General features: G+C 48.4%; 1 protein-coding gene across 1 annotated transcript in view; it reads left to right on the top strand.

Annotated features, from left to right (window-relative positions):
* Positions 1-21129, top strand: part of SLC38A1 (solute carrier family 38 member 1) — a 193130-nt gene extending 172001 nt beyond the window's left edge. The window contains exons 13-16 of the mRNA XM_033957586.1: positions 9030-9148; positions 13672-13813; positions 13925-14022; positions 20197-21129. Coding sequence (XP_033813477.1) covers positions 9030-9148; positions 13672-13813; positions 13925-14022; positions 20197-20298 — 461 coding nt within the window. The 3' untranslated portion in view covers positions 20299-21129. The remainder of the gene's footprint in view (positions 1-9029; positions 9149-13671; positions 13814-13924; positions 14023-20196) is intronic.
* Positions 21130-22191: the final 1062 nt, after the last annotated feature.

The raw sequence follows: 22191 nt of genomic DNA, 5'->3' as shown, positions 1-22191 counted from the left end.
GGTCAGAAACAGTGTCAGGCACTCCCCGAAAGCGAAGGTTGCACCGTCTGGAGCGGTTCTCCAGATCCTCCAGTTTTAGGGTGCTCACATCAGCTTTTTCCTCCAGCGCTGCAATTTTGTTTCTCAGCTGTGTCAATTCAGAGCCATGTGTCTCCACTACAGCTTCCGTCTCCCCCACCCGACTCCCGAGGTCACCCACCTCTCGTTTGAGCTCTGCAACTACTGCATGTATATCAGCTCGAACTGCTGTAATCTCAGTTTTTAATTCCTGGAACCAGCCACGCATTTCCAGTTGCAGATTCGGCAACGTTGCAGCATCAGGTGGGCCCTCCGCAGCCGCGGTCGGATCGGGCGCCATTTTCGGACCAGATTTAGGAGGCCCATTCGGGATCGGGGAGGAGAACGTTTTAATATCTGTCTGTTTTTTCCGCGTCGCCATCGAGACGCAGCAGTGTAGTTTCACAGACAAGTTGAGGAAGGCAGACAGTGCAGGCACTCGAGATCGCGCGAAGATCGCCAAATTTAGCCCGGGGGTCCGCGGAGCTATCGCTCTAGGCTGCCATCAGCCACGATGACGTCACTTCCTCGACGCAGACAGTTTTTTCAAGCAAACTTGATTGAAGATTCAAGTTTGCTGTGCTGCACCACGCATGAGTGCCTTCTTGCTCTACTAGAGGGCGCATCCCTTCCTTGTGGTCTCCAGTTCAGATAACCAGCTAAGAAGCCAACCTCGGGGAGGCGGGAGGGTTGCGAGAATATCTGCCTGCTGTCCCTGGATAACACCTGTTATGGTAAGTAACTGTGCTTTATCCCAGGACAAGCAGGCAGCATATTCTCACATGTGGGTGACCTCCAAGCTAACCAAAAAGGGACGGAGGGAAGTTGGCAAATCAAGAAAACAGATTACGCAAAACCGACTGGCCAAACCAGCCGTCGCTCCTGGACAGAGAATCCAGGCAGTAGTGTGAGGTGAAAGTGTGAACCGAAGACCAAGTGGCAGCTTTGCAAATCTCCTCAATAGGCGTAGACCTGAGGAAAGCGACAGAAGCCACCATCGCTCTGACTTTATGCCCCGTCACCCGACCATGCAGCGCGAGACCAGCCTGAGCGTAGCAAAAGGAAATACAAGCCGCCAACCAGTTGGACAAGGTGCGCTTGGAAACAGGACGTCCCAACCGATTAGGATCAAAGGACAAAAAAAATTGAGGAACCTTCCGATGAGACTGAGTGCGTTGAAGATAAAAAGCCAACGCCCTCTTGCAGCCAAGAGTATGAAGCACCACCTCCCCAGGATGGGAATGGGGCTTGGGAAAAAACACCGGAAGAACAATGGACTGATTGAGATGAAAATCAGACACAACCTTGGGCAAAAACTTGGGATGAGTACGGAGAACCACCTTGTCATGATGGAATACAGTAAAAGGCAGGTCCGCTACCAAGGCCTGCATCTCACTAACCCTTCGAGCAGAGGTGAGCGCAAGCAGGAAGATCACCTTCCAAGTGAGGAACTTTAGATGAGATTTATCCATGGGCTCAAGCGGAGCTTTCATAAGTTGAGCCAAAACCACATTGAGATCCCAAACCACCGGGGGAGGCTTGAGAGGAGGATGGACATTGAAGAGACCCCTTATGAAGCGAGACACCAAAGGATGGATAGAAAGGGACTTCCCATCAAGCTGCTGATGAAAGGCAGCAATCGCGCTAAGATGCACTCTAATAGAATTTGTTTTAAGACCGGACTGAGACAAATGAAGTAAATATTCCCGAACTGAGGACACGGGAGCCAACAAGGGCTCCAGATGATGCGACGAACACCAGGAAGAGAATCTAGTCCACTTTTGAGAATAGCAGAGTCTAGTCGAAACCTTACGAGAAGCCTCCAAAACCTCCCTGACCGACTGAGGTAACTGAAGAGAAGTCAGGTGGAAAGGTACCAAGCCGTCAGATGTAGGGACTGCAGATTGGGATGTAATAGTGAACCCCGACTCTGAGACAGCAGAGAGGAAAAAACCGGCAGAAGAAGAGGCTCCCTGACACTGAGTTGAAGAAGCAGGGAGAACCACAGCTGCCGAGGCCACCGAGGAGCAACCAGGATCAGAGTGGCATGCGTAGACTTGAGATGTACCAGCGTCCGCAAGATCAGAGGAAAGGGCGGAAACGCGTAAAGGAACTTCCCCTCCCAAGCGAGGAGGAAGGCTTCGGCCTCGAGGCGATCCGGGGAGTACATCCGGGAACAGAAGAGAGGCAGTTTGTGATTGAGGGGAGAAGCGAACAGATCTATCTGAGGAGTCCCCCACCGCTCGAACACCTGGCGCAAGATCTGGGAATGAAGAGACCACTCGTGCGGCTGCAGGAGGCGACTCAGCCTGTCCGCCAGACAGTTCCGCTCCCCCTGAATGTAAACCGCACAAAGAAAGATGTTGTGGGAAATCGCCCACTCCCAAAGACGAAGAGCCTCCCGACACAGGGACCAAGACCCCATGCCCCCCTGTTTGTTTACATAATACATCGCCACCTGATTGTCCGTGTGGACCAGAACCACGCGATCCTGAAGCAGATGGTGGAAAGCCACAATGGCCAAATAAATGGCCCGAAGCTCCAATACATTGATGTGACAGCAACGGTCCTCCTTCGACCACAGACCCTGAGTTCGCAGCCCGTCCAGATGAGCCCCCCAAGCATACTCGGAAGAGTCTATGGTGAGGACCTTGTGCTGTGGAGGGGCGAGAAAGAGCAAACCCCTGGAAAGATTGGAAGAGTTGGTCCACCAACGGAGCGAGCGTCTCAAAGAGGGAGTCACCACAACGGGACTGGAGACTGAGTCCCGGTCCTGACGCCACTGAGAGACCAATGTCCACTGAGGAATCCGCAGGTGCAACCGGACAAACAGTGTGACATGGACGGTGGAGGCCATGTGGCCCAAGAGAATCATCATGCGCCTCGCCGAGACCGAGGGCAGCAGAGAAACCTGTCTGCTCATATGGACGAGTGCCCCCAGCCGAAGCGGAGGGAGGAACGACCGAAGACGAACCGTGTCCAGCACAGCCCCGATGAATTGTAGAGATTGCGAGGGGCACAACTGGGATTTGGGGAAGTTTACCTCGAACCCCAGACTCTGAAGAAATATAATAGTCTGACGGGTCGCTGAGATAACCCCTTCCCTCGATGGAGCTTTGATCAACCAGTCGTCCAGATATGGGAACACCTGCAGGCCCCGCAACCGCAGGGCCGCCGCCACTACCACAAGACACTTCGTGAACACCCTCGGGGACGAAGCCAGCCCAAACAGAAGGACCCTGTACTGCAGATGGAGATCCCCCAACTGAAACCGAAGAAACCGACGATGAGCAGGGTGTACGGAACATGCGTGTAGATCTCCTTCAAATCGAGGGAGCAGAGCCAGTCCCCCTCATCCAGCAAAGGATAAAGAACCTTTAGGAGGAGTGTGTGGCGCAGTGGTTGGATCTACAGCCTCAGCACCCTGGGGTTGTGGGTTCAAACCCCGCGCTGCTCCTTGTGACCCTGGGCAAGTCACTTAATCCTCCATAGCCCCAGGTACGTTAGATAGATTGTGAGCCCACCAGGACAGATAGGGAAAATGCTTGAGTACCTGATTGTTAAAAAAACCCCGCTTAGATAACCTTGACAGGCGGTATATAAAATCCTAATAAACTTGAAACTTGAAACCTGAAGGGAAAGCATCCGGAACTTCTCCCGCACCAGGAATTTGTTGAGGCGACGCAAGTCCAGGATCGGGCGCAGGTCCCCTGTTTTCTTTGAAACTAAGAAGTAGCGGGAGTAAAACCCCCGCCCCTGTTGACAAGATGGGACTACCTCCACCACCCGCAGGCGAAGAAGAGCCTGAGCCTCCGAAAGAAGAAGGGATAACTGCGCCCGATTGGAAGGACACGCGCCTGGCGGACTGTCGGGAGGGACCTCCCGGAAGCTCAGAGAGTATCCGGAGGCAATCACGCCTAAGACCCATGCATCCGACGTGATGGTCGCCCAACGAGGGTAGAACGCTCTGAGGCGGCCCCCGATGGGAAGGAGGCCTGAGACCAGCGCGGAGGGGGCCCGCCCCCATCTGCCTGAGTCGTCAAAAAGACGGGGAAGGCTTGGCAGCGACTGGTGGCTGAGATTTGGGCAAAGCCCGAGGGTGCACCTGCTGACGTCTCGGTGGCGGACGCGAGAACGCCGGGGTCGTCTTCTGCGGATAACGCCTGGGAGGGGCCCGATAGGGCCTCAATGGAGTCGGCTTCATAAGAACATAAGCAATGCCTCCACTGGGTCAGACCCGAGGTCCATCATGCCCAGCAGTCCGCTCACGCGGCAGCCCAACAGGTCCAGGACCTGTGCAGTAGCCCTCTATCTATACCCTCACCAGGAAAGCAAAAGATCGTTCATGCTCCGAAAGGCGCTTAGTGGCAGCCTCTATGGAGTCGTCAAACAGTTCGTTCCCCATACAGGGCAAGTTGGCCAGGCGATCTTGGAGATTAGGATCCATGTCGACTAGCCGCAACCAGGCCAGCCGGCGCATGGCCACCGCAAAAGCGGAGACGCGGGACAAAAGTTCGAAAGCGTCATACGCCGCGTGAAACAGGTGGAGACGCAGTTGGGACAGATCCTCAATCAGCTGCCCAAATGCGACCTGGCGAGAGGAAGGCAAGTCCGCCTGGAACACGGGCAACGACTGCACCAGATGTTTAAGGTAGGAGGTAAAAGTGAACGAATAGTTCAACACCCTAGAGGCCATCATGGAATTTTGATACAGCCTGTGTCCAAATTTGTCGAGAGTCCTACCCTCCCTACCCGGCGGAACTGCCGCCGAGACCCAGGGTGAGATTTTTCGAGCAAAGACTCAACGAGTAAAGACTGATGAGATAGTTGAGCGCGCTCGAACCCCGGGCAGGGGACCGTCCAGTACTTGGACTCCATCTTCGAAGGAACCGCAGTGACCACATATGGGGTCTCAAGGTTGCGAATGAAAGCCTGCCGGAGCACTGGGTTCAGCAGAAGCCTGAGTGACTCACGAGGAATCAGACTGGAGGTCCAGGTGAAGCGCCCGCCCCATGTCCTGCACGAATCTCGTGAAGGACGAATGAGCCGCTCCTCTGCCCTCGGGGGGTGTCGCCGAACGGGACCGCCCCACCCCCAAAAAAGAGGGAGAAGCCTCCCGAAATATCGAGGCTCCCTCTCCGCACCATGCTCCGAGCCCCAGGAGGCACTCAAAGAGCGCACCGGGGTCGAGGACCTACTTTGTCTCGAGGAGCCCCTCGGGGACGACCCCGGGGTACGAGGCACCAACCGATGACGGGTTGGGGACCTGTCCCCGGACTCCCTCGGCAAAAGCCTGGAGCCCCGGCCTGGAGCCCCGGACCAAGGGGGAGTCCGTAACAACTGCAGGTTGGTGAGAGACAACTTGGAAACCCGCAGCGGTTCCACGGCGCGAGCCATGGGAGAACGGCCGCGCCTCGGAGGGGAATCCCGGGCGCGCTTGGCCAACCTCTGAACCGAAGTCGCCGCGGGCTTCGACCAGCGTTCTGCCCCCGGCGCCCCGAGGGCGAAGAACGCCCCAAGGCCCGGGGCGAGGACTCCGAGGAGGACGAGAGACGCCTGGATCAGCGCACCTTGCCCACAGGCGCCTCGATGCGAGGCTCAGGCTGGTCCAGCACATGCGAGGTCGGGGCCGGATGGAGATGGGCCAGCGCCGTGGACAGCTCCGAAGAGATCATCGCCCGGAGCATGTCCTGAAAAACAGGCACGGACAGCATCGAGAGCATGTCCGAGACCGTAGTGCACTCCACCGAGGTCGACCTCGACACGGAGTATTCCCGCGCGGTGGAGGCATGCCCTGCAGACTTAGAGGGCTTCGCCGGGGCTACAGGCAAGGAGCTCCCACCCTGCCCAGCCTGCGTCCCCGAGGATGGCTTCTTCGCTGGTGTGGAACCTGCTGGAGGAAGAGGGGACTTACCCGGAGCCGGCGCTTTCGACGAGGCCGAGGTCTTTGGGGCCGAGGCCATCCGAGGTGGGGCCGAGGTCAAGGCTGAGGTCAAGGCTGGGGCCAAAGCCGAGGCCGACGTCGAGGCCGAGACTGAGGGCTGGTCTACCGCGAAGAGGTCCGCCATTCGGGCCCAACAGCAGCGAAGAGCACGATGCTGGAATGTAGCACACCGGGGGCAGGACTCTGTCGGATGATCAGCCCCCAGACACAGGATGCACCACCGATGGGGGTCGGTGATCGACAGTAGCTGATCGCACTGGGTGCACTTTTTAAACCCAGACAAGGGCTGGGACATAAGAAGGAAAAACAGGCCGCGGCCGATGAGGCCACACAGCCACGACAACCCGGGAGCTCCCGGGTGTCAAAATACCGCGAACTTCGCACAGGTACAAGAAAAAGCAATAAAAGCAATCGAACAAAACGCGCACAGCGATTCACTGATAAAAAAACAATAAAGCCGCGGTGCTAGAAGGCACTTTCGGGCAGAGACCAAAAACAGGACTTTCTGGCTCCATGGAAACAAAAGAACTGGAGACCATGAGGAGGGGATGCGCCCTCTAGTGGAGCAAGAAGGCACACATGCGTGGTGCAGCACAGCAAACTTGAATCTTCAATCAAGTTTGCTTGAAAAAGCTGTCCGTGTCGGGGCTCCGTAGATGATGTCACCCACATGTGAGAATATGCTGCCTGCTTGTCCTGGGATAATAGGCTTTGGTGCATTTACCATGGCAGCATTGCTACCGCAGCTGTGTAAAAGGGGCCCTTTGTGACTTCTTGTCTGCTTCCCTTCTTCTGCCAGGAGGTGTGCAGTGCTTCTTACCTGTATCTGATGCCTCCTTTGACAGCTTCGATCTGACTTTACAAGGCTACTCACAAAGCTACAGGGTACCACAGATTTAGGCTTAAGCCATAAGGAAAAAGCAACTGGCAGTTAAACACTGCTCTCCTTCTGCCAGGGAAAAAAAGAGAAGACAGCACTGTAGAATGGGGAGAAATCAAATACATCTTGTGTGTAGGGAGGGGGAAGGAGCAAAACACATACTTTTCCCTGGACCCTAAAAACCTGATTCTGTATAGGACGCCTGGTCTCAGCAGCCACCTAAGCGGCTTTTGAGAATTACACATGAGCATCCTATATAGAATCGTGTCTGTCCACCTAACCACCTAGATTCTCTAACAGGCATCCATGTCACAGGCGCCACTTAAAGAATCGTGTTGCTGTTAAACTAATCGCGGCAAGGGAATCACCCTGCCATGATCAGTTTAGCGGCCGCAGCAGGGAACCCATCCCCTCCCCCCGCGATGTCGGATGCACTGGGAGTGGCTTAAGACCCCGATTGGCCAAGTACCTGTCAAAAGTTTGTTGGTTTTTGTTGTTGCTGTTTTTGGTTTTTGGGTTGTTGTTGTTTTTTTTTTTAAGTAATTTACATTTGCTGGTGAAACTTATTTTCTAGTATTAAACTACAGGAAAATAACATTTTACCCTTACACTTGGCATGTTCTAGAGCAGTGTCTCGCAAACTCTCCAGAGCCGTGGCATACCAAACTTGTGGCCACGGCTGGAAAGCATCCAGAAATGCACGGATGTCGATGTGATGACATCACACACATGCGTGATGACATTAAATCAACATCCACGCATGTATGGAGGCCCTCCAGAGAGGGTCCTGAGCCGCCTATGGGGGAGGGGTGCTGAAAGAGGAGAGGCACGGAGAAGTGGAGAGTTTCCGGCCGACTGCTTATAGGATGTACTTCTTGCCATGAGAGGCACATCCTGTAGGCAGTCAGCCGGTGCCTCTACTCCTTGCTGGTGTCTCGCAGCACACCAGGAATCTCGCTGCAGCATACTATCATGCTAATGCACACAGTTTGCGATACCCTGTTCTAGAGCAATGGTTCTCGACCGTTTTTCCTTCAACATATGCCTCATGGATGACACTTTTTATACATGACACTATATGTGTGACCAATGTTAATGGATAGCAAACAGAACTAAGGCTTTTTTCATAAAACTCAACCATAAAAAAAAAAAAAAACAAAGGTTGAAAAGTGTACACATTCAGGGGCAGTTTCAATATGATGTTTTAATCCAATTTTGGTTGTTTTGGGGAAAAAAAAAAAGTCCAAAACTCCAGTTAAGAAGATGACCATTTCAAAACAACAAAAAAAGTAAAAGACAGTTCCTCTACCATCAGGGGTTGCCTCACCAACTCCAGCAGTGGCGTCGGGGAACAGAACAAGCCACTCTGCCCCCCAACACTTAAGGCAACGTGCCTAGTGGAGCTGAGCCAGCGCAATGCCTAAGGCACAAGCCAAATGCACGCTTCTTTGCACAGTTCTGAAGGAGAAGCTGAAAAACACAGCAGCAATCAAGAAGAATGTGTTTATACCAAGGCCAGGACCAGCTCTATGTTGGCATAAACTCAGCCCTCATGCGCAAGCTACAACTGATACAAAACACAGCAAAAAGACTGATATTCAGACTAAAAAAAATGTGATCCCATCTCATCTTACTACCAATGTATGCCTCACATTCAAAAAATCATGTACCTAATTTTTTGCTCCATTAGACGCACTTTTTCCTCCCAAAAAAGTGGGTGGAAAAGTGGGTATGTCTTATGGAGCAAATATAATTTTATTAACACCTCCCCCCGCCCCTATACCATTTTTTAAACGCTGGTGGTCCAGCGCGGTCTCACCAGGAGCTTTCTGCGCTCCTGCTGGACAGCTGCCTCCTTTGTTGCTGCAGAGTGGCGAATAAGGCAGGAGTGCAAGCTTTTCGCTTCCTGCCTGGTCCCGCGCCGCACTGTGAATGGCTGCCGTCAGTTCTCGCAAATCATGTGACAATGCCTCCCTTCTTGACGAGTATGAATGCTGAAGTATTACTGTTAAGTAATAGAAGCAATTTAATTGTTCATAAAAAGGATGGTTTTGAATGCATAATGTGTCATCATTGGATTTGACTTTGAATTTAATGTGTTTATTAAAAGGATCTGAATGCTTTCCCCTTTTTCTTCCCTGTCTATAGGCAATGTCGATTCAGAGCTGCTCCACACATACCAGGATAAAAACGATATGCTCATTCTGACTGTACGCTTGGCTGTTATCATTGCTGTAATACTCACTGTACCAGTGCTATTCTTCACTGTAAGTAAAAGCTTCTAGTAGTTTGAAAAGAAAAGCAGACATGCTGTTTGTATGTATTGGTTGACCAGTCTGTTACTACGAGTTCAAATATACCGAGAAAGGACAGCCATGCCTTGTTAGAGTAGATGCAGTATGCTGAGGGCTTAGGCCCAGTTTTCTAGAAATCAACAAGAACTAAATCAGTGATTTTACCTATCTGACTTGGGATGTAGCATGGAGTTTTAGTAGCTGCTGTCGGTCCTATAAAAATCTACCCTTCCCTTTTATGAAGTCACATTAGGCTTTTGTATTGCCGGCCACAGCGGTATTAGCTCCAGTGCTCATAGGAATTCTATGAGCATCAGAGCTAATACCAGCTGGTGATAAAAAAAAAAAAAAGCCTAATGTGGCTTCGTAAATGGGAGGGAGGGTAGATTATTTTGTAGGTTACAGTATTGTTTGACCAGTGTAAGAATAACTTAACATTTGAAGAAGAAACTTGTATTCTTTCTTTGCGGTGTTCATTTTTTTTTTATCAGAACCTTTATAGACCATTTCCATTTAGTGAACTAATGAAGGGTATTGCTTTCATCTCAAACAGTATGGTTTATCTGATAACATAAAATCCTATCTAGTCACCAATATATCTACTAAAGTCCCTTAGGAATAGGCCAACTCAAGATCAAAAAGATCCTAGCTTGCTAGTATTGGGGATGAAGACTATAAATCTCAAGTGCCCGTGGCCAGTTACCAGAACTAATCTTGGTTGCTTGGCCTACATATGGGCATCATTGATAAAAGTCTCTCCCACTATGTGAACATTATTTGCATTAATAGTTTTATTATTGAAACAACTTGTTTATCCTTAATATGCAATAATGCTGTATGGTACTTAGCTCGGGTATTATGTATTGCCCGGCTTTCCTCCATGACGGAAGATCTCCGTTTCGCTCTCATATGAATATTGAAAGCTTCTTCAGAACAGCATTATATGTACTGATTTTTTTAATTACTGTAACCGCGAAGCGGTTCTTGCCGCATTCTGGCCATGGGCACTTGAGATTTATAGTCTTCATCCCCGATACTAGCAAGCTAGGATCTTTTTGATCTTGAGTTGGCCTATTCATAAGGGACTTTATCTAATAACATGACAAAACAAGGTTATGTAGTCTTAAATTTACATCTTGTATCACTTTTGGATTATTTGTACTGATCTGTGGAATTTCTCAGGTGCCATCTTATCTCTAAATATTCATGGGAAATGGTAAAGTTAACCCCCCCCCCCAAAAAAAAAAAATATATATATATATTTATTTATTTAAATCTTTATTCATTTTTAAAACTTTCAACAAGTGTAACATAAGATACAATCATTTTATACTTTAACTTCACTTAATATAATTTCCATGAAGATGACAGTTATCTAGTGTGGCTCTATAACCCCTGGATGTGAAGTATTGGTCATCAATATCTGCTGTTATCAGTAGCTTTTTCAGTACTGGGGCAGAGGTTATGCCAGTACCAAGGGTGCAAGAATCAAACCACACCCGAAGTGATCCAGGACAACCAGTGTAAGACTTGCTGATCTTGTTACCCCAGTAATCTTGTTGAACTGATGTAGGATGATGAACCCACTGTTAGTTCTGCAGTCAAAATTCTATTTTTAATTCTAGAAGCAGGCAGAAATGATGGCTGTAGTCTTGAATATAGTAGAATTACCATTTTAGGTATGTACTATTTATCTGAAAAAAAGCCTCTCGGAACAATTTCAAAAAAGTAGGGTTGTAAAAACATAAAAGAATTGGCAAGATGCATTTATTTCAGATGACTCAAACTGAACTTTAAGCAGCTCTGTTTGATGGTCTCTATCTTTGTAAACTTCAGCCAGTCAGTTCATTACATCCAGTTGCCCAGGAATCTAATGTAAAGGAATAAATCAGCCACATGGTAACTATAGAGTGATATTCTATAATAATACATGGCTGATTCTTTGATATTGCCTATATTTCATTAGTTAGATGAAAATAAAGATATTTTGCATGTTAATTAAAAAAAAATTATACCCCTACTGATCATAATTCTTGTTTCCCATGGAAATGAGATTTTCTAGAGGATAGTCAAAATTGCATCTCAGATTGAAAATGTAAAAATAATAAATATGTAAATTAAATAATATGTTAAAAAAAAAAAATAGTGTGGTAAGTAAGACACCCTACTGTCAGACTCAACTAATGTCCTTGGCATCTCCTGAGATTATAGAAGTAGATCTGGAGTCCAGGTCTGTGCCATGATCTACAATGTGAGCCAGACTAAAACTGAGAAGCCACCATAGACGACATGCACGTCTGCAATCTCCAGGACCATGGGCATACCTAGGGGAGGAAGGTTCCACAGTTTGGGCAGCAGTTCAAGGAGACCATGAAACATCTTCTCGGCCTACATTTGGTTTAATGAGATTTTCTATACCATCTTTTGAAATCACCAGCAAATCAGTTTATAAAATAACAATCAAAACAGGAACTCAGATGTAGGATAAGGAAGAACAAGAGTAATAATAATTTAAAAAACAGTAGATTTTGTTCATTCAGATGCAGCATATACTATCCTGGTATCCAAATTCACCCAGCATAGATACAAAAGAAGATTGGGGCTAAGTGGTAAATGCCAGTTTGATGGAATGAGTCTTTACAATACAACTTTACAGGTAGACTCAGTTCAGCAGGAAGAAGACAAGGAGTTCCAGAGAAAGGAGCCAGGTAATAAAAGGCAGATTGTCTAGTGCAGTGGTTCCCAACCCTGTCCTGGAGGAACACCAGGCCAATTGGGTTTTCAGGCTAGCCCTAATGAATATGCATGAAGCAAATTTGCATGCCTATCACTTCCATCATATGCAAATCTCTCTCATGCATATTCATTAGGGCTAGCCTGAAAACCCGATTGGCCTGGTGTTCCTCCAGGACAGGGTTGGGAATCACTGGTCTAGTGCATAGTGCAGGGGTAGGCAATTCTGATCCTCGAGAGCCACAACCAGGTCAGGTTTTCAGGATATCCACAATGAATATGTATGAGATGGAATTGCAAGCACTGCTTCCTTGAGATGCAAGTCTATCTCATGCATATTCATTGTGGATATCCTGAAAACCTGACCTGACTGCGGCTCTCGAGGACTGGAATTGCCTACCCCTGGTCTAGTGGAATCAAGACATGAATGTGCCACTGACGGAGCTATTAAAATTTTTCTACCTTGTGAGCAAAGAAGACATGAAGGGAATCAAAAAGGAGAGGTAGAATTGAATATCAATGTAAAAAACCTTTTCATTAAGAGAAGAATCTTATCCTGAAAGAAACAGGAAGTCAGTAACAGTATAACAGAACAATTTGATGGCAGTGTTTTAAATATTTTGTAAGTATCTAAGATTAGTTGCTGGATTTTACAAGTCAGAGCACCGATGTGATACAGTTATGAATCAGTTTGCCATGCATGCGACTCAGAGTTTGATGGTGCAAATTTGCCTCAGTGCTGAAAAGGAAGCACAAACTGAAGCAGAGGACCTTTGTGTCAAAACTTAGCTGATCATGAAGAATGCTGCCCAAATAGTTAAAGGAGGTTGTGGTAAGAGCGGATAGCATAGCTCGTTGTAAGAAAGGTTTGGATAATTTCCTGGAGGAAAAGTCCATAGTCTGTTATTGAGAAAGACATGGGGAAGCCACTGCTTGCCCTGGATCGGTAGCATGGAATGTTGCTACTCCTTGGGTTTTGGCCAGGTACTAGGGATCTGGATTGGCCATCATGAGAATGGGCTACTGGGCTATTCTTATGTTCTTAGGATAAGGGGGAAAACCATTAGAGAAGGAGAGCCATCTGGCTTAGAGAGCCTATCAATCTACACTGCCACTGTCCTGGATGAGTTAAATGTGAGATTATGCTTGGTTGGCCTTGAGGCACATCAAGGCAAGAGTTAAGACATCTGAGATCAGGAGGAGTCATGGGGTCAAGATAAGCAAGAAAGAGAATGTCATCAGCATTATAATAACCATTTATATTAGAATCTTAAATAACAGCAAGAGGGCATAGAAAGTGATTGACAAATAGAAGAGCAAGGATTGAACCCTGGAGGAACAGCCACAATAGATGGGGAAAGAAGTGCTGGAGGAACAAAGAACATGAAATGAACAACCTTGAAGAAATGAAGAAAAGTTGGCTGGCCAGGGTCTTCAGGGTGAGAGAGAAGCAGTGAGTAGTCAAGCAAATCAAAGATGAATAACTAAGTGAAACAAGAGCAGCCTTCCCTGTATCCAGAAAACTGGATTTTACCGAGTACAGCCACAGCAGTGGTCTCAGAGCTATGTCCCAGCCAAAAAATCCCTTGGCTAGGGTGGAGACCATTAGTCTTAGCAATAAAGTCACAAAGCTGGGAACAGAGGACTCTCACATAATTTGGAGAGAAAAGTGTGGGTTTGAAATCAGACAATTTGTGAGAGTAGAGGGATCCATGTTAAGTTTGAAATAAATACAATGTTTGTTTGTTTATCTTCTCTCACAGGTGCGTTCCTCTATTTTTGAGCTGGCTAGAAAAACAAAGTACAATACCTGGCAACATGTCACAGTCACTGTAGTTCTACTGGCTATTATCAACCTTTTGGTGATTTACATACCCTCCATGGAAGATATTTTTGGTGTTGTAGGTATGGCATACTGATTTATTTTCTTTTAGCAAACATAGTAGAAGAGCTCATGTAAACAAAGCGATAAAGAACTGTGTGATAGTTTTTAATGCAACAATTTGCCTTTTGCAGGTGTGACTTCTGCCAACATGCTGATTTTTATTCTCCCTGCATCTTTGTTTTTAAAAATCATGAAAGAAGATGAAACTAAATCAAAGCAGAGGATTTGGGTATGTATCCTCCCCGCACCCTTTAAATTGCAAATGCTAATACCCAGTGTATAGTTGCGAGGAATGCAATGCCTCATCTTATGATGCTTTTATATTAACAGATTAAGGGGGGTCTTTTGCTAAGGCACGCTAGCCAATTTAACGGACGCTAAATGCTAATGCATCCATACAATATAATAGGCGCGCTAGCATTTAACTCTGGAGTTATTTTTAAGTTTAAAGATGCTGCGGCGGCTCCGCTCACGATCCCCACCTGCATGGAAGCCTTCTCTAACGCAGGTACGGCTCGTGAGAGGAGCCGCAGCGGCAGCTTTGAACTTAAAAATAAACTTAAGGGATCCGGCCAGACCACAACATTATCTTGGTGTCCTCGAGTGTGGGGCCGTTGTAAGCGTGCATGCGTACACCTGCCGGCCACGGACCTAAGGATAATGGATCACGGAACACGCAGGTAGGAGTGTGCATGCGCGCTTAGCATTTTATTATGTTAGATAAGCACTTACACCAGTCAAAGAGCTGGTGTTAAGTGTGAGCACATAAGTGTAGCAGATACACATGCATAAATGGGAACCCCGCCTATGTCCAACCCATGTGCCACCTCTGTGTACACCCATTGTAAATATGCACTATTGTAAGTTAAGAAGGTATTTACAGACTAGTGCTTAAGGTAGCATGCTGGCATATGCACTTGTAAGTGCATACAAGAGGCCACTGAAAAGTTCTCAGCCCATCCAACAAAGCCCATTGAGGGCTATATACTTAGTCCAGTGATTTTCCTCTTTTTTTTTTTCGTTCAATTGGAAAAATTAGGAACAAAAGAAGTAGAAAATCACTGAACTATGGGGCTCATAATAAAAAAAACAAGCCCATCCAAAAAGTGGCCTTAATCGGTACTTGGACAATCAAAAAGCCAGATCGTCTAGGTATCCATAATCAAAACTGGTTTTAGATGTATCTATAACCAGCTTAGGCCTTTCTCCTGCCTCTAAATGCCTAGAGCGAAAAGAGGCGTTTGTAGAGGAAGGGAAAGGACGGGAGGTGGGCCGACCTAGACTTAGTCGTACAGTAAGTATAACCAAAAACTTGAGCAGGTTGCCCAGTCAGAACTTATACGTTTTGACTTAGACCAAGTCAAAACAGGTATAAGTTCCAAAGAGAGGCAACTGAGCTGATCGCGGCTGCCGCAGTCAGATCAGCGGCCCCAGCATTCTGCTCATCCCCCACCACAGCGATTGCGGCATGAGAAATGGCTCATCTCCCCTGCCACTATCACCCCCCAACTTGAACTGCCGTGACCCGCGGCAGGAGAAATGCCCAATCTCTCCTGCCGCGGTTTGTGGCAGTTCGGGGCAAGGGGTGATAGTGATCGCAGCAGGAGAGATTGCAATCCACCCCGCACCCCCAAACCAATACCGGCAGAAGGGAGCCCAACCCCTTCTCCTGAGATGCATGCCCCACGATCCCCCCCACCGCCTCTAAAATATGGGCAGGAGGGATCACAGGACCTCTTGCCCATAGTGACCCCCCACCCCCTCTAAAGTATGCGCAGAAAGTATCCCAGGCCCTCCTGACCACAACACGCCCCTGATTTCCAAACCCCCGATCGCCCCCCTGAACCCCCAACACCCCCTCACCCCCGACCCCCCCCCTTACTTACAGTCAGTTGGCTGGATGGACGGGTCCCAAGCCCGTCCGCCTGGCAAGCCTGCCATCCTCCAATTCCGATAGGCCCAGTTGCCTTAGGCCCCTCCTGTGGGCGGAACCTTAGGCACATGGGCTGGGTTGACCCCCATGTGCCTAAGGCCCTGCACACAGGAGGGGCCTAAGGCAACTGGGCCAATTTCAGTTGGCCCAGGCGCCTGAGGCCCCTCCTGTGGGTGGGACCTTAGATGCCTGGCCCAATCAGGCCCTAAAGCCTGCCATTCGGAGGATGGCGGGCCTGCAGGGCAGAAGGGCTTGGGACCCGGCCGGCCGGCCAACTGACTGTAAGTAAGGGGGTGTCAGGGGTTCGGGGGGTCACGGGGTTCAGGGGGCAATCAGGGGTTTGGGGGGCTGGTCGTGGGGGTGCATAGTGGGTAGGAGGGCCTGGGATCCCTTCTGCTCATATTTTAGAAGGGGGGATTGCCATGGGCAGGAGGGCCTAGGATCCCTCCTGCCCATATTTTAGAGGGAGTGGGGGAGGTCACCATGGGCAGGAGGGCCTGGGATCCCTTCTGCCCATATTTTAGAGGGAGTGGGGGAGGTCGCCATGGGCAGGAGGGCCTGGGATCCCTCCTGCCCGTATTTTAAGAGGGGGATCACGGGGCTCAGGCCTCGGCAGAAGGGGTTGGGCTCCCTCCTGCTGGTATTGGTTCAGGGTGGATCACGATCGCTGCAGGAGAGATTAGGCATCTCTCCTGTTGCGATTGCTATCACCTCTCCCCCTGAACTGCCCCGAACCGCAGCAGGAGAGATTCGGCATCTCTCCTGCCGCGGGTCACAGCAGTTTGGGGTGGGGGGCGATTCAGCAGGGGAGATGAGCCATCTCTCCTACCGCGATTGTTGCGGGGGGGGGGGAGGGGATTCTGTAACCGGTGTTGTTTTTGACAGATGCCGATTACAGAATCCAGCTTTTAGGCAAAGGACTGGCCCCTCCTTCACCTAAAAGGTCTTGTTTTGGGTGTTTGGGACTTAGGCTATTTTTTGGTTGATAACGTGTTGTAAGTTTAGACATAGTGGCTGTCTGGGCATTTAAACTGCTGAAAGTAGAGGTAGGCCATTCTCTTAAAAAAACCCCTCATTTTGGATGTTTTTTTTGAGAATAGACATTTTCCCTGCTTCTACTTTCAGCGTTTAGGGCCTTAGGCCAAAAGGGGACTTAGACCTTTTTTTTTAAATTATGCCCCTCTATGTGTATAGCCTTCGGTAGAGACTGCCCCAACTTTGTTGGTTGGGCTGAGAACTTTTCAGCGGCCCCTCTTATATATGCCCATTGTTGTTATTCATCATTTGTTATTATTTGAAAATTCTAATAAAAATTTATTGAACAAGGAAATTTAAAAAAATATATATATATATGCCCATGTATGCTAGTATTCAAAATATTTATGCACACCTAAGTCATAGAATTGCTCCCTTAACAGATGCGTTCCATATAATTGTGGTATGGGTAAGGGGCAAGGCAGAGGAAACCCTAAATATATCCATTTAGGGGCAGATTCTCAAAACTAAAATCTGCCTTTAACATGTTCGCTATACCGGTTCCAGCTGGTTGAGCATGCATGTATTTTAGCGGCGGATTATCAAAACAGCTTAACGAGGTCTTTTCCAAATTTTCTAGCAGCCTCTGATATTGCCATGCAAATGTAATACAACAAGGTCATTAATATTAAAATGATTACTCCAAGTAATTCTCTATAATTGCCGAGTGATTCTCTAACCTCACTGTGCCACATTTGCAGCCAAAATTTGCCAACAGGTCTGAGCTGTCATTGCCTTCTAATCAGTACCTGAGCGCTGATTGGCTCAGGCTCTGACAGGAAAGTAAGGTTTGGCAGCTCAGACACTCCCCCCCATGCAAATTAAAATAATTTAGAAAAAATTTTGAAGATCAGCAGGAGAAATATCCACTCTCTCCTGCGGCAATGCACAATCACCCAAAACTGCTACCCCCTCCAGCGGGAAAGATGCCCACTCCCACCGCCAAGCAACACCTCTGACACTCACCCCCACTGGCAGCAGGAGAGATGCCCACTCTCGCCACCGCTGTCAAGCAACCCGACCCCCCCCCCCCCCTGCGGGAGAGATGCCCACTCCCTCCTGCCACCAAGCAACGCATCCCCCAACACACATACCCCACCCCCCAAAGTGGGAGAAATGCCCACTCTCTATTGCTGCCACGCACGACGACCCACTGTCCCTCCTACTTATTTTATGATGACTGGCTGGAGGGATGCCTACTCCCTCCAGCCAGCAGTCCTACCTCTTCAAAATGGCGGGCCTTCCCCTATGGGATGCACCGGGGAGGGGCCTGAGGCTCTGATTGGCCCAGGTTGTTTAAGGCCCTTCCTATGAAAAGGACCTTAGGCATCTGGGTCAATCAGAGCCTAAGGCCCCTCCCATAGGAGAGGCCTTAAACAACTGGACCATTCAGAGTCTCGGGCCCTTCCCCGGTGCAGGATGAGCCAGGAAAGGGAAGGACCACCATTTTGAAGAGGCGAGCCTGCTGGCTGGAGGGAGTAGGCATCCCTCTGGCCAGCCATCATAAGAAAGGGAAGGGGAAGGGGGCATCTCTCCCGCTACCGAGGGTGTTGGAGCCGCTGAAGTCAAGCCATCTCCCACCCATTTGTTTTTTTTGTTTTTTTTTTTTGTCTTTTTTACATTTATTCTGCTCATGTGCCCATCACTATCACCAGCGATGGACACATGCAAATTTAGTGAACCTTCGCTACTCTCTGCAAACCTCATTTGCATGAGCGTTTTTTTGAGAATAACTCGCTTTTATAAATCACTACAATTACGGCTGCGACAGCGGCCCATTGGTTTTTAAAGCACAGTTACTTACCGTAACAGGTGTTATCCAGGGACAGCAGGCAGCTATTCTCACATATGGGTGACGTCATCGACGGAGCCTGGATGCGGATGCTTCACAAGCAGACTTGCTTGAAGAAACTCGAAGTTTCGAGTCGCCCGCACTGCGCATGCGCGAGTGCCTTCCCGCCCAGCACAGGGCACGTTTCCTCAGTTCAGATAGCTAGCAGAGAAGCCAATCAGGGGAGGGTGGGTGGGTTGTGAGAATAGCTGCCTGCTGTCCCCAGATAACACCTGCTACGGTAAGTAACTGTGCTTTATCCCAGGACAAGCAGGCAGGTATTCTCACATATGGGTGACCTCCAAGCTAACCAGAATGGGATGGTAGGAGTGTTAGCAATTTAGGAGAATAATAAAATAAAGGAAGAAGCGATTCGTGAGAAAAAGAAGTACAAACCGCGGTTCAGAGAAGGCATTAAGTAACAAAGTTCACGCAGAGAGTCAAAGACGGACTTCTCAGCTCCGCGGAAAACTGAGAACTGAGGAGACGCGCCCTGTGCTGGGCGGGAAGGCACTCATGCATGCGCGGTGTGGGCGACTCGAAACTTCGAGTTTCTTCAAGCAAGTCTGCTTGTGAGGCATCCGCATCCGGGCTCCGTCGATGACGTCATACAAATGTGAGAATACCTGCCTGCTTGTCCTGGGATAATGTGAATTTTTGAGAATCTAGTCCTTAGTGGCAATGTTCATCTGCTAAAAGGGAAAGAGCCATTTAAGCCTAAACTACACAGAGTGGACACTGAACTTACATATATGTTCGGCATAACTCTCTATACCAGTGTCTTCACTAATTCTTAAGTTGGGCCTCTTTGTGTTCTAAGGGGAGCCACCAAATATCTTCCCATTTGGAGCTGTGGCACTTCTGACTAGTGTCAGACATTCATTCCAATCTGTCCCTTTCCCTCAATCTTCTAATTTGGAGTATATTCAAAGAGGTGGGCATTTCCAAATGTATTCTCCATCTATTGAGAAATATCTTGTCTTTAAAAAAATGTGGCGCTTCCCTCTTTCTGTCCAGAGCTTGGGTAGAGAAGCAGAGATCAGTGGCGTAGTAAGGGGCGAACCTTCCCAGGCGCCATCATGGTGGGAGCACTGGCATCTCTCTGCCCCCCTCCCTGAAGCTCTTTATATCTACATCAGTGCGAGCAACTTCTCCTGCCCACTACTCGCACTGGACTTGTTCCCCTTTGAAATCACTTCTGGGTCATGGGGCCAGGAAGTGACATCAGAGGGAAAGCCAATGGTGGCACGAGCAGCAGACCAAAGAAGCTGCTTTTGCTGGGGAAGATTTAAAGAGGTATGGGGGAGGGAGGGCGCAAGTGTGGCATAAGGAGCAGGAAGGGCGGAGAGGCAGGCATGGGGGGGAGGGCGCCACCACCCCAGGCGCCTCCTACCCTCACAGTGCCACTGGTGGAGATAGAAAAAGAAAAAGCATAAAGACAACAGAGGCCACAGCTCCCAGGCCTTAAATTGAAGAACACAGATAAGAGTACATTCCTATTCTCCCTGTAACCTAAAACTTTAGAATATGGCACAATTTACTGAATCTTATTGGGAATATGCCTACTTCACTGGAAATGATTTGTGTATATTTTCTTGTTGCAGGCTTCTGCCTTTTTGGCCCTGGGAGTACTGTTTTCCTTAGTAAGCATTCCTCTGGTTATCTATGACTGGGCGAATCAAGCTAACAGCGGAAAAGGTCGCTAAATTCAAATTTAACAGAGAGAAGAATACATTCCTGCGTGCCCTCCACCAAAGTCACCGCTTTGTTCAATATTATCCAACCCTATCGTTTTGCCAGTTTACAGCAATAAAACCAAAATAAAGGGATAATGGTATGAGTACATAGTAAAACGGTAGGCCCAGTTAACAAACCAGTTTGTTTTTCTCACTTTGAGTGTGAGGTAACCCTAGAGTTAACCTTGGTCTTCGTAAAAGGACCTGTAAGGGATCAAATCTTGTAGTCTCACTGACAATTTCCAGTCAGAGACCTCAGGTTCCTAGGTAGCCTTGAGAGTTCAATATTTCAGAGCAGCAGAAGCTGGCATGGTAGAATTTGTAAACAACTCTGCCTTCAGCAGAGCTTAAATGTTGTCCCATGATCAGGTTATTTTATTGAGCTGTCACATAAATGTTTGATGTACACATAGCTATATGGAGCTAAAGCTGGAGGAAGTAGGAGGAACTCAGCTGATTTCCCTTTGGTTGCCTTTATTCTGTGTTTTTGAAGCAGGGACTCTAAGACGTATACAAAAATTCAGATTACCATGCTAAGTATTGCTCAGGTTTTCCAAAGGGGGCCTTCAGTACTAAAAAAAAAATTAGATTACAGGTCATTAAAATGCCACTGTATTCCCTTCCCTTTCTGGTGTACCAATAAAATATAAATATCATGAGGAAAGAACCAGTAGCATAGCCACTGGTGGGCCCAAGCCCATCCAATGACAGCACATCTATAAGGTAGTTAGTGGGGATCCCTAAGCCTCATCAACTAAAAAGTCTCCAAACTTCTCCTCCTGTTTACCTTTAAAGGGCCAATCACAGGAATCAAGCAACCTGATTGATACATGCTGCTTGTGCTGACCCCACAGCTTTTCTTCTAATGCACTTCACCTCTGTAGAACAGGGAGTTGCATCAGAAGAAAAGATGTAGGGCCTGTGCAAGCAGCATATATTATTCAAGCTGCTTGCTGCTGGTGAAGATCAGCTCCTTCAAAGATAGACAGCGGGGGGGGGGGGGGGGGGGGGGAGGGACCTGATCAGACCACCTTGCCTCACCTTGGTGGGAGAGGGAGAGATGGGATCTTCTGCCCACCTAACTGGGGTCGAGGCCCACACAAAATTGGATGTCTGGCTCCACCCCTGGAAAAAACAGCATGTTTAGAAGAAGCATAGTGATAAAACAAATATTTTTCTTATATACTGTAGATGCATCAGTATAATTTATACTTCTGTTTTCATATTGATAAGATGCAGCTTTAATGAATTTCTTCACTCAAAGTAATGAGTTTTAGAGCAGAAGTGATATGGAGGGGCATTTTTAATATGATGTCTAAACTGGATTACGCCATTTTCTAACCAGAAAAACATCCAACTTTTTGTTTCAAAAATGACCATTGGGATATAGGAGGAACCAGCATTCTTAGCAGACCCGCACAGACACCCCAGCAGTGCTCTAAGGGTTAGATTCATTAAGCCCAGGGATCCGATCCGATCCGTGGGCAGGGGGCTAATTCACGAAGTATCTCATGCAAATGAGGATGCTTGGAATCACGCCCCCCAACTGACTGCACAGATCGCTGAATAGTGATCCCAGCGTATGCGCAGACCAACTGTAAATGGTCTGCGCATGCTTACAAAGCAACAACCTTTTTTATTTTTATTTTTTACTTTTTATAGCGAGCCCATGGTTTAAACCCACTTTAAACCTGCGGGTTAAAACCACGGGTTCGCACTGCGAGGGAAAGCCAGGAGAGTCGGGACAGAAGCAGGGCGGCGATCGGGGCAGAGAGAGCTGGAAAGTCGGGGCAGAGAGAGCTGGAGAGTCGGGGCTGAAGCACGGCAGCGATCGGGGCAGAGAGCAGGAAAGTCGGGGCAGAG

The sequence above is a fragment of the Geotrypetes seraphini genome, chromosome 9 (assembly GCF_902459505.1).
Source record: "Geotrypetes seraphini chromosome 9, aGeoSer1.1, whole genome shotgun sequence".
Lineage (NCBI taxonomy): Eukaryota > Metazoa > Chordata > Amphibia > Gymnophiona > Dermophiidae > Geotrypetes > Geotrypetes seraphini.
This window is presented reverse-complemented; position numbering and strand designations above follow the sequence as displayed.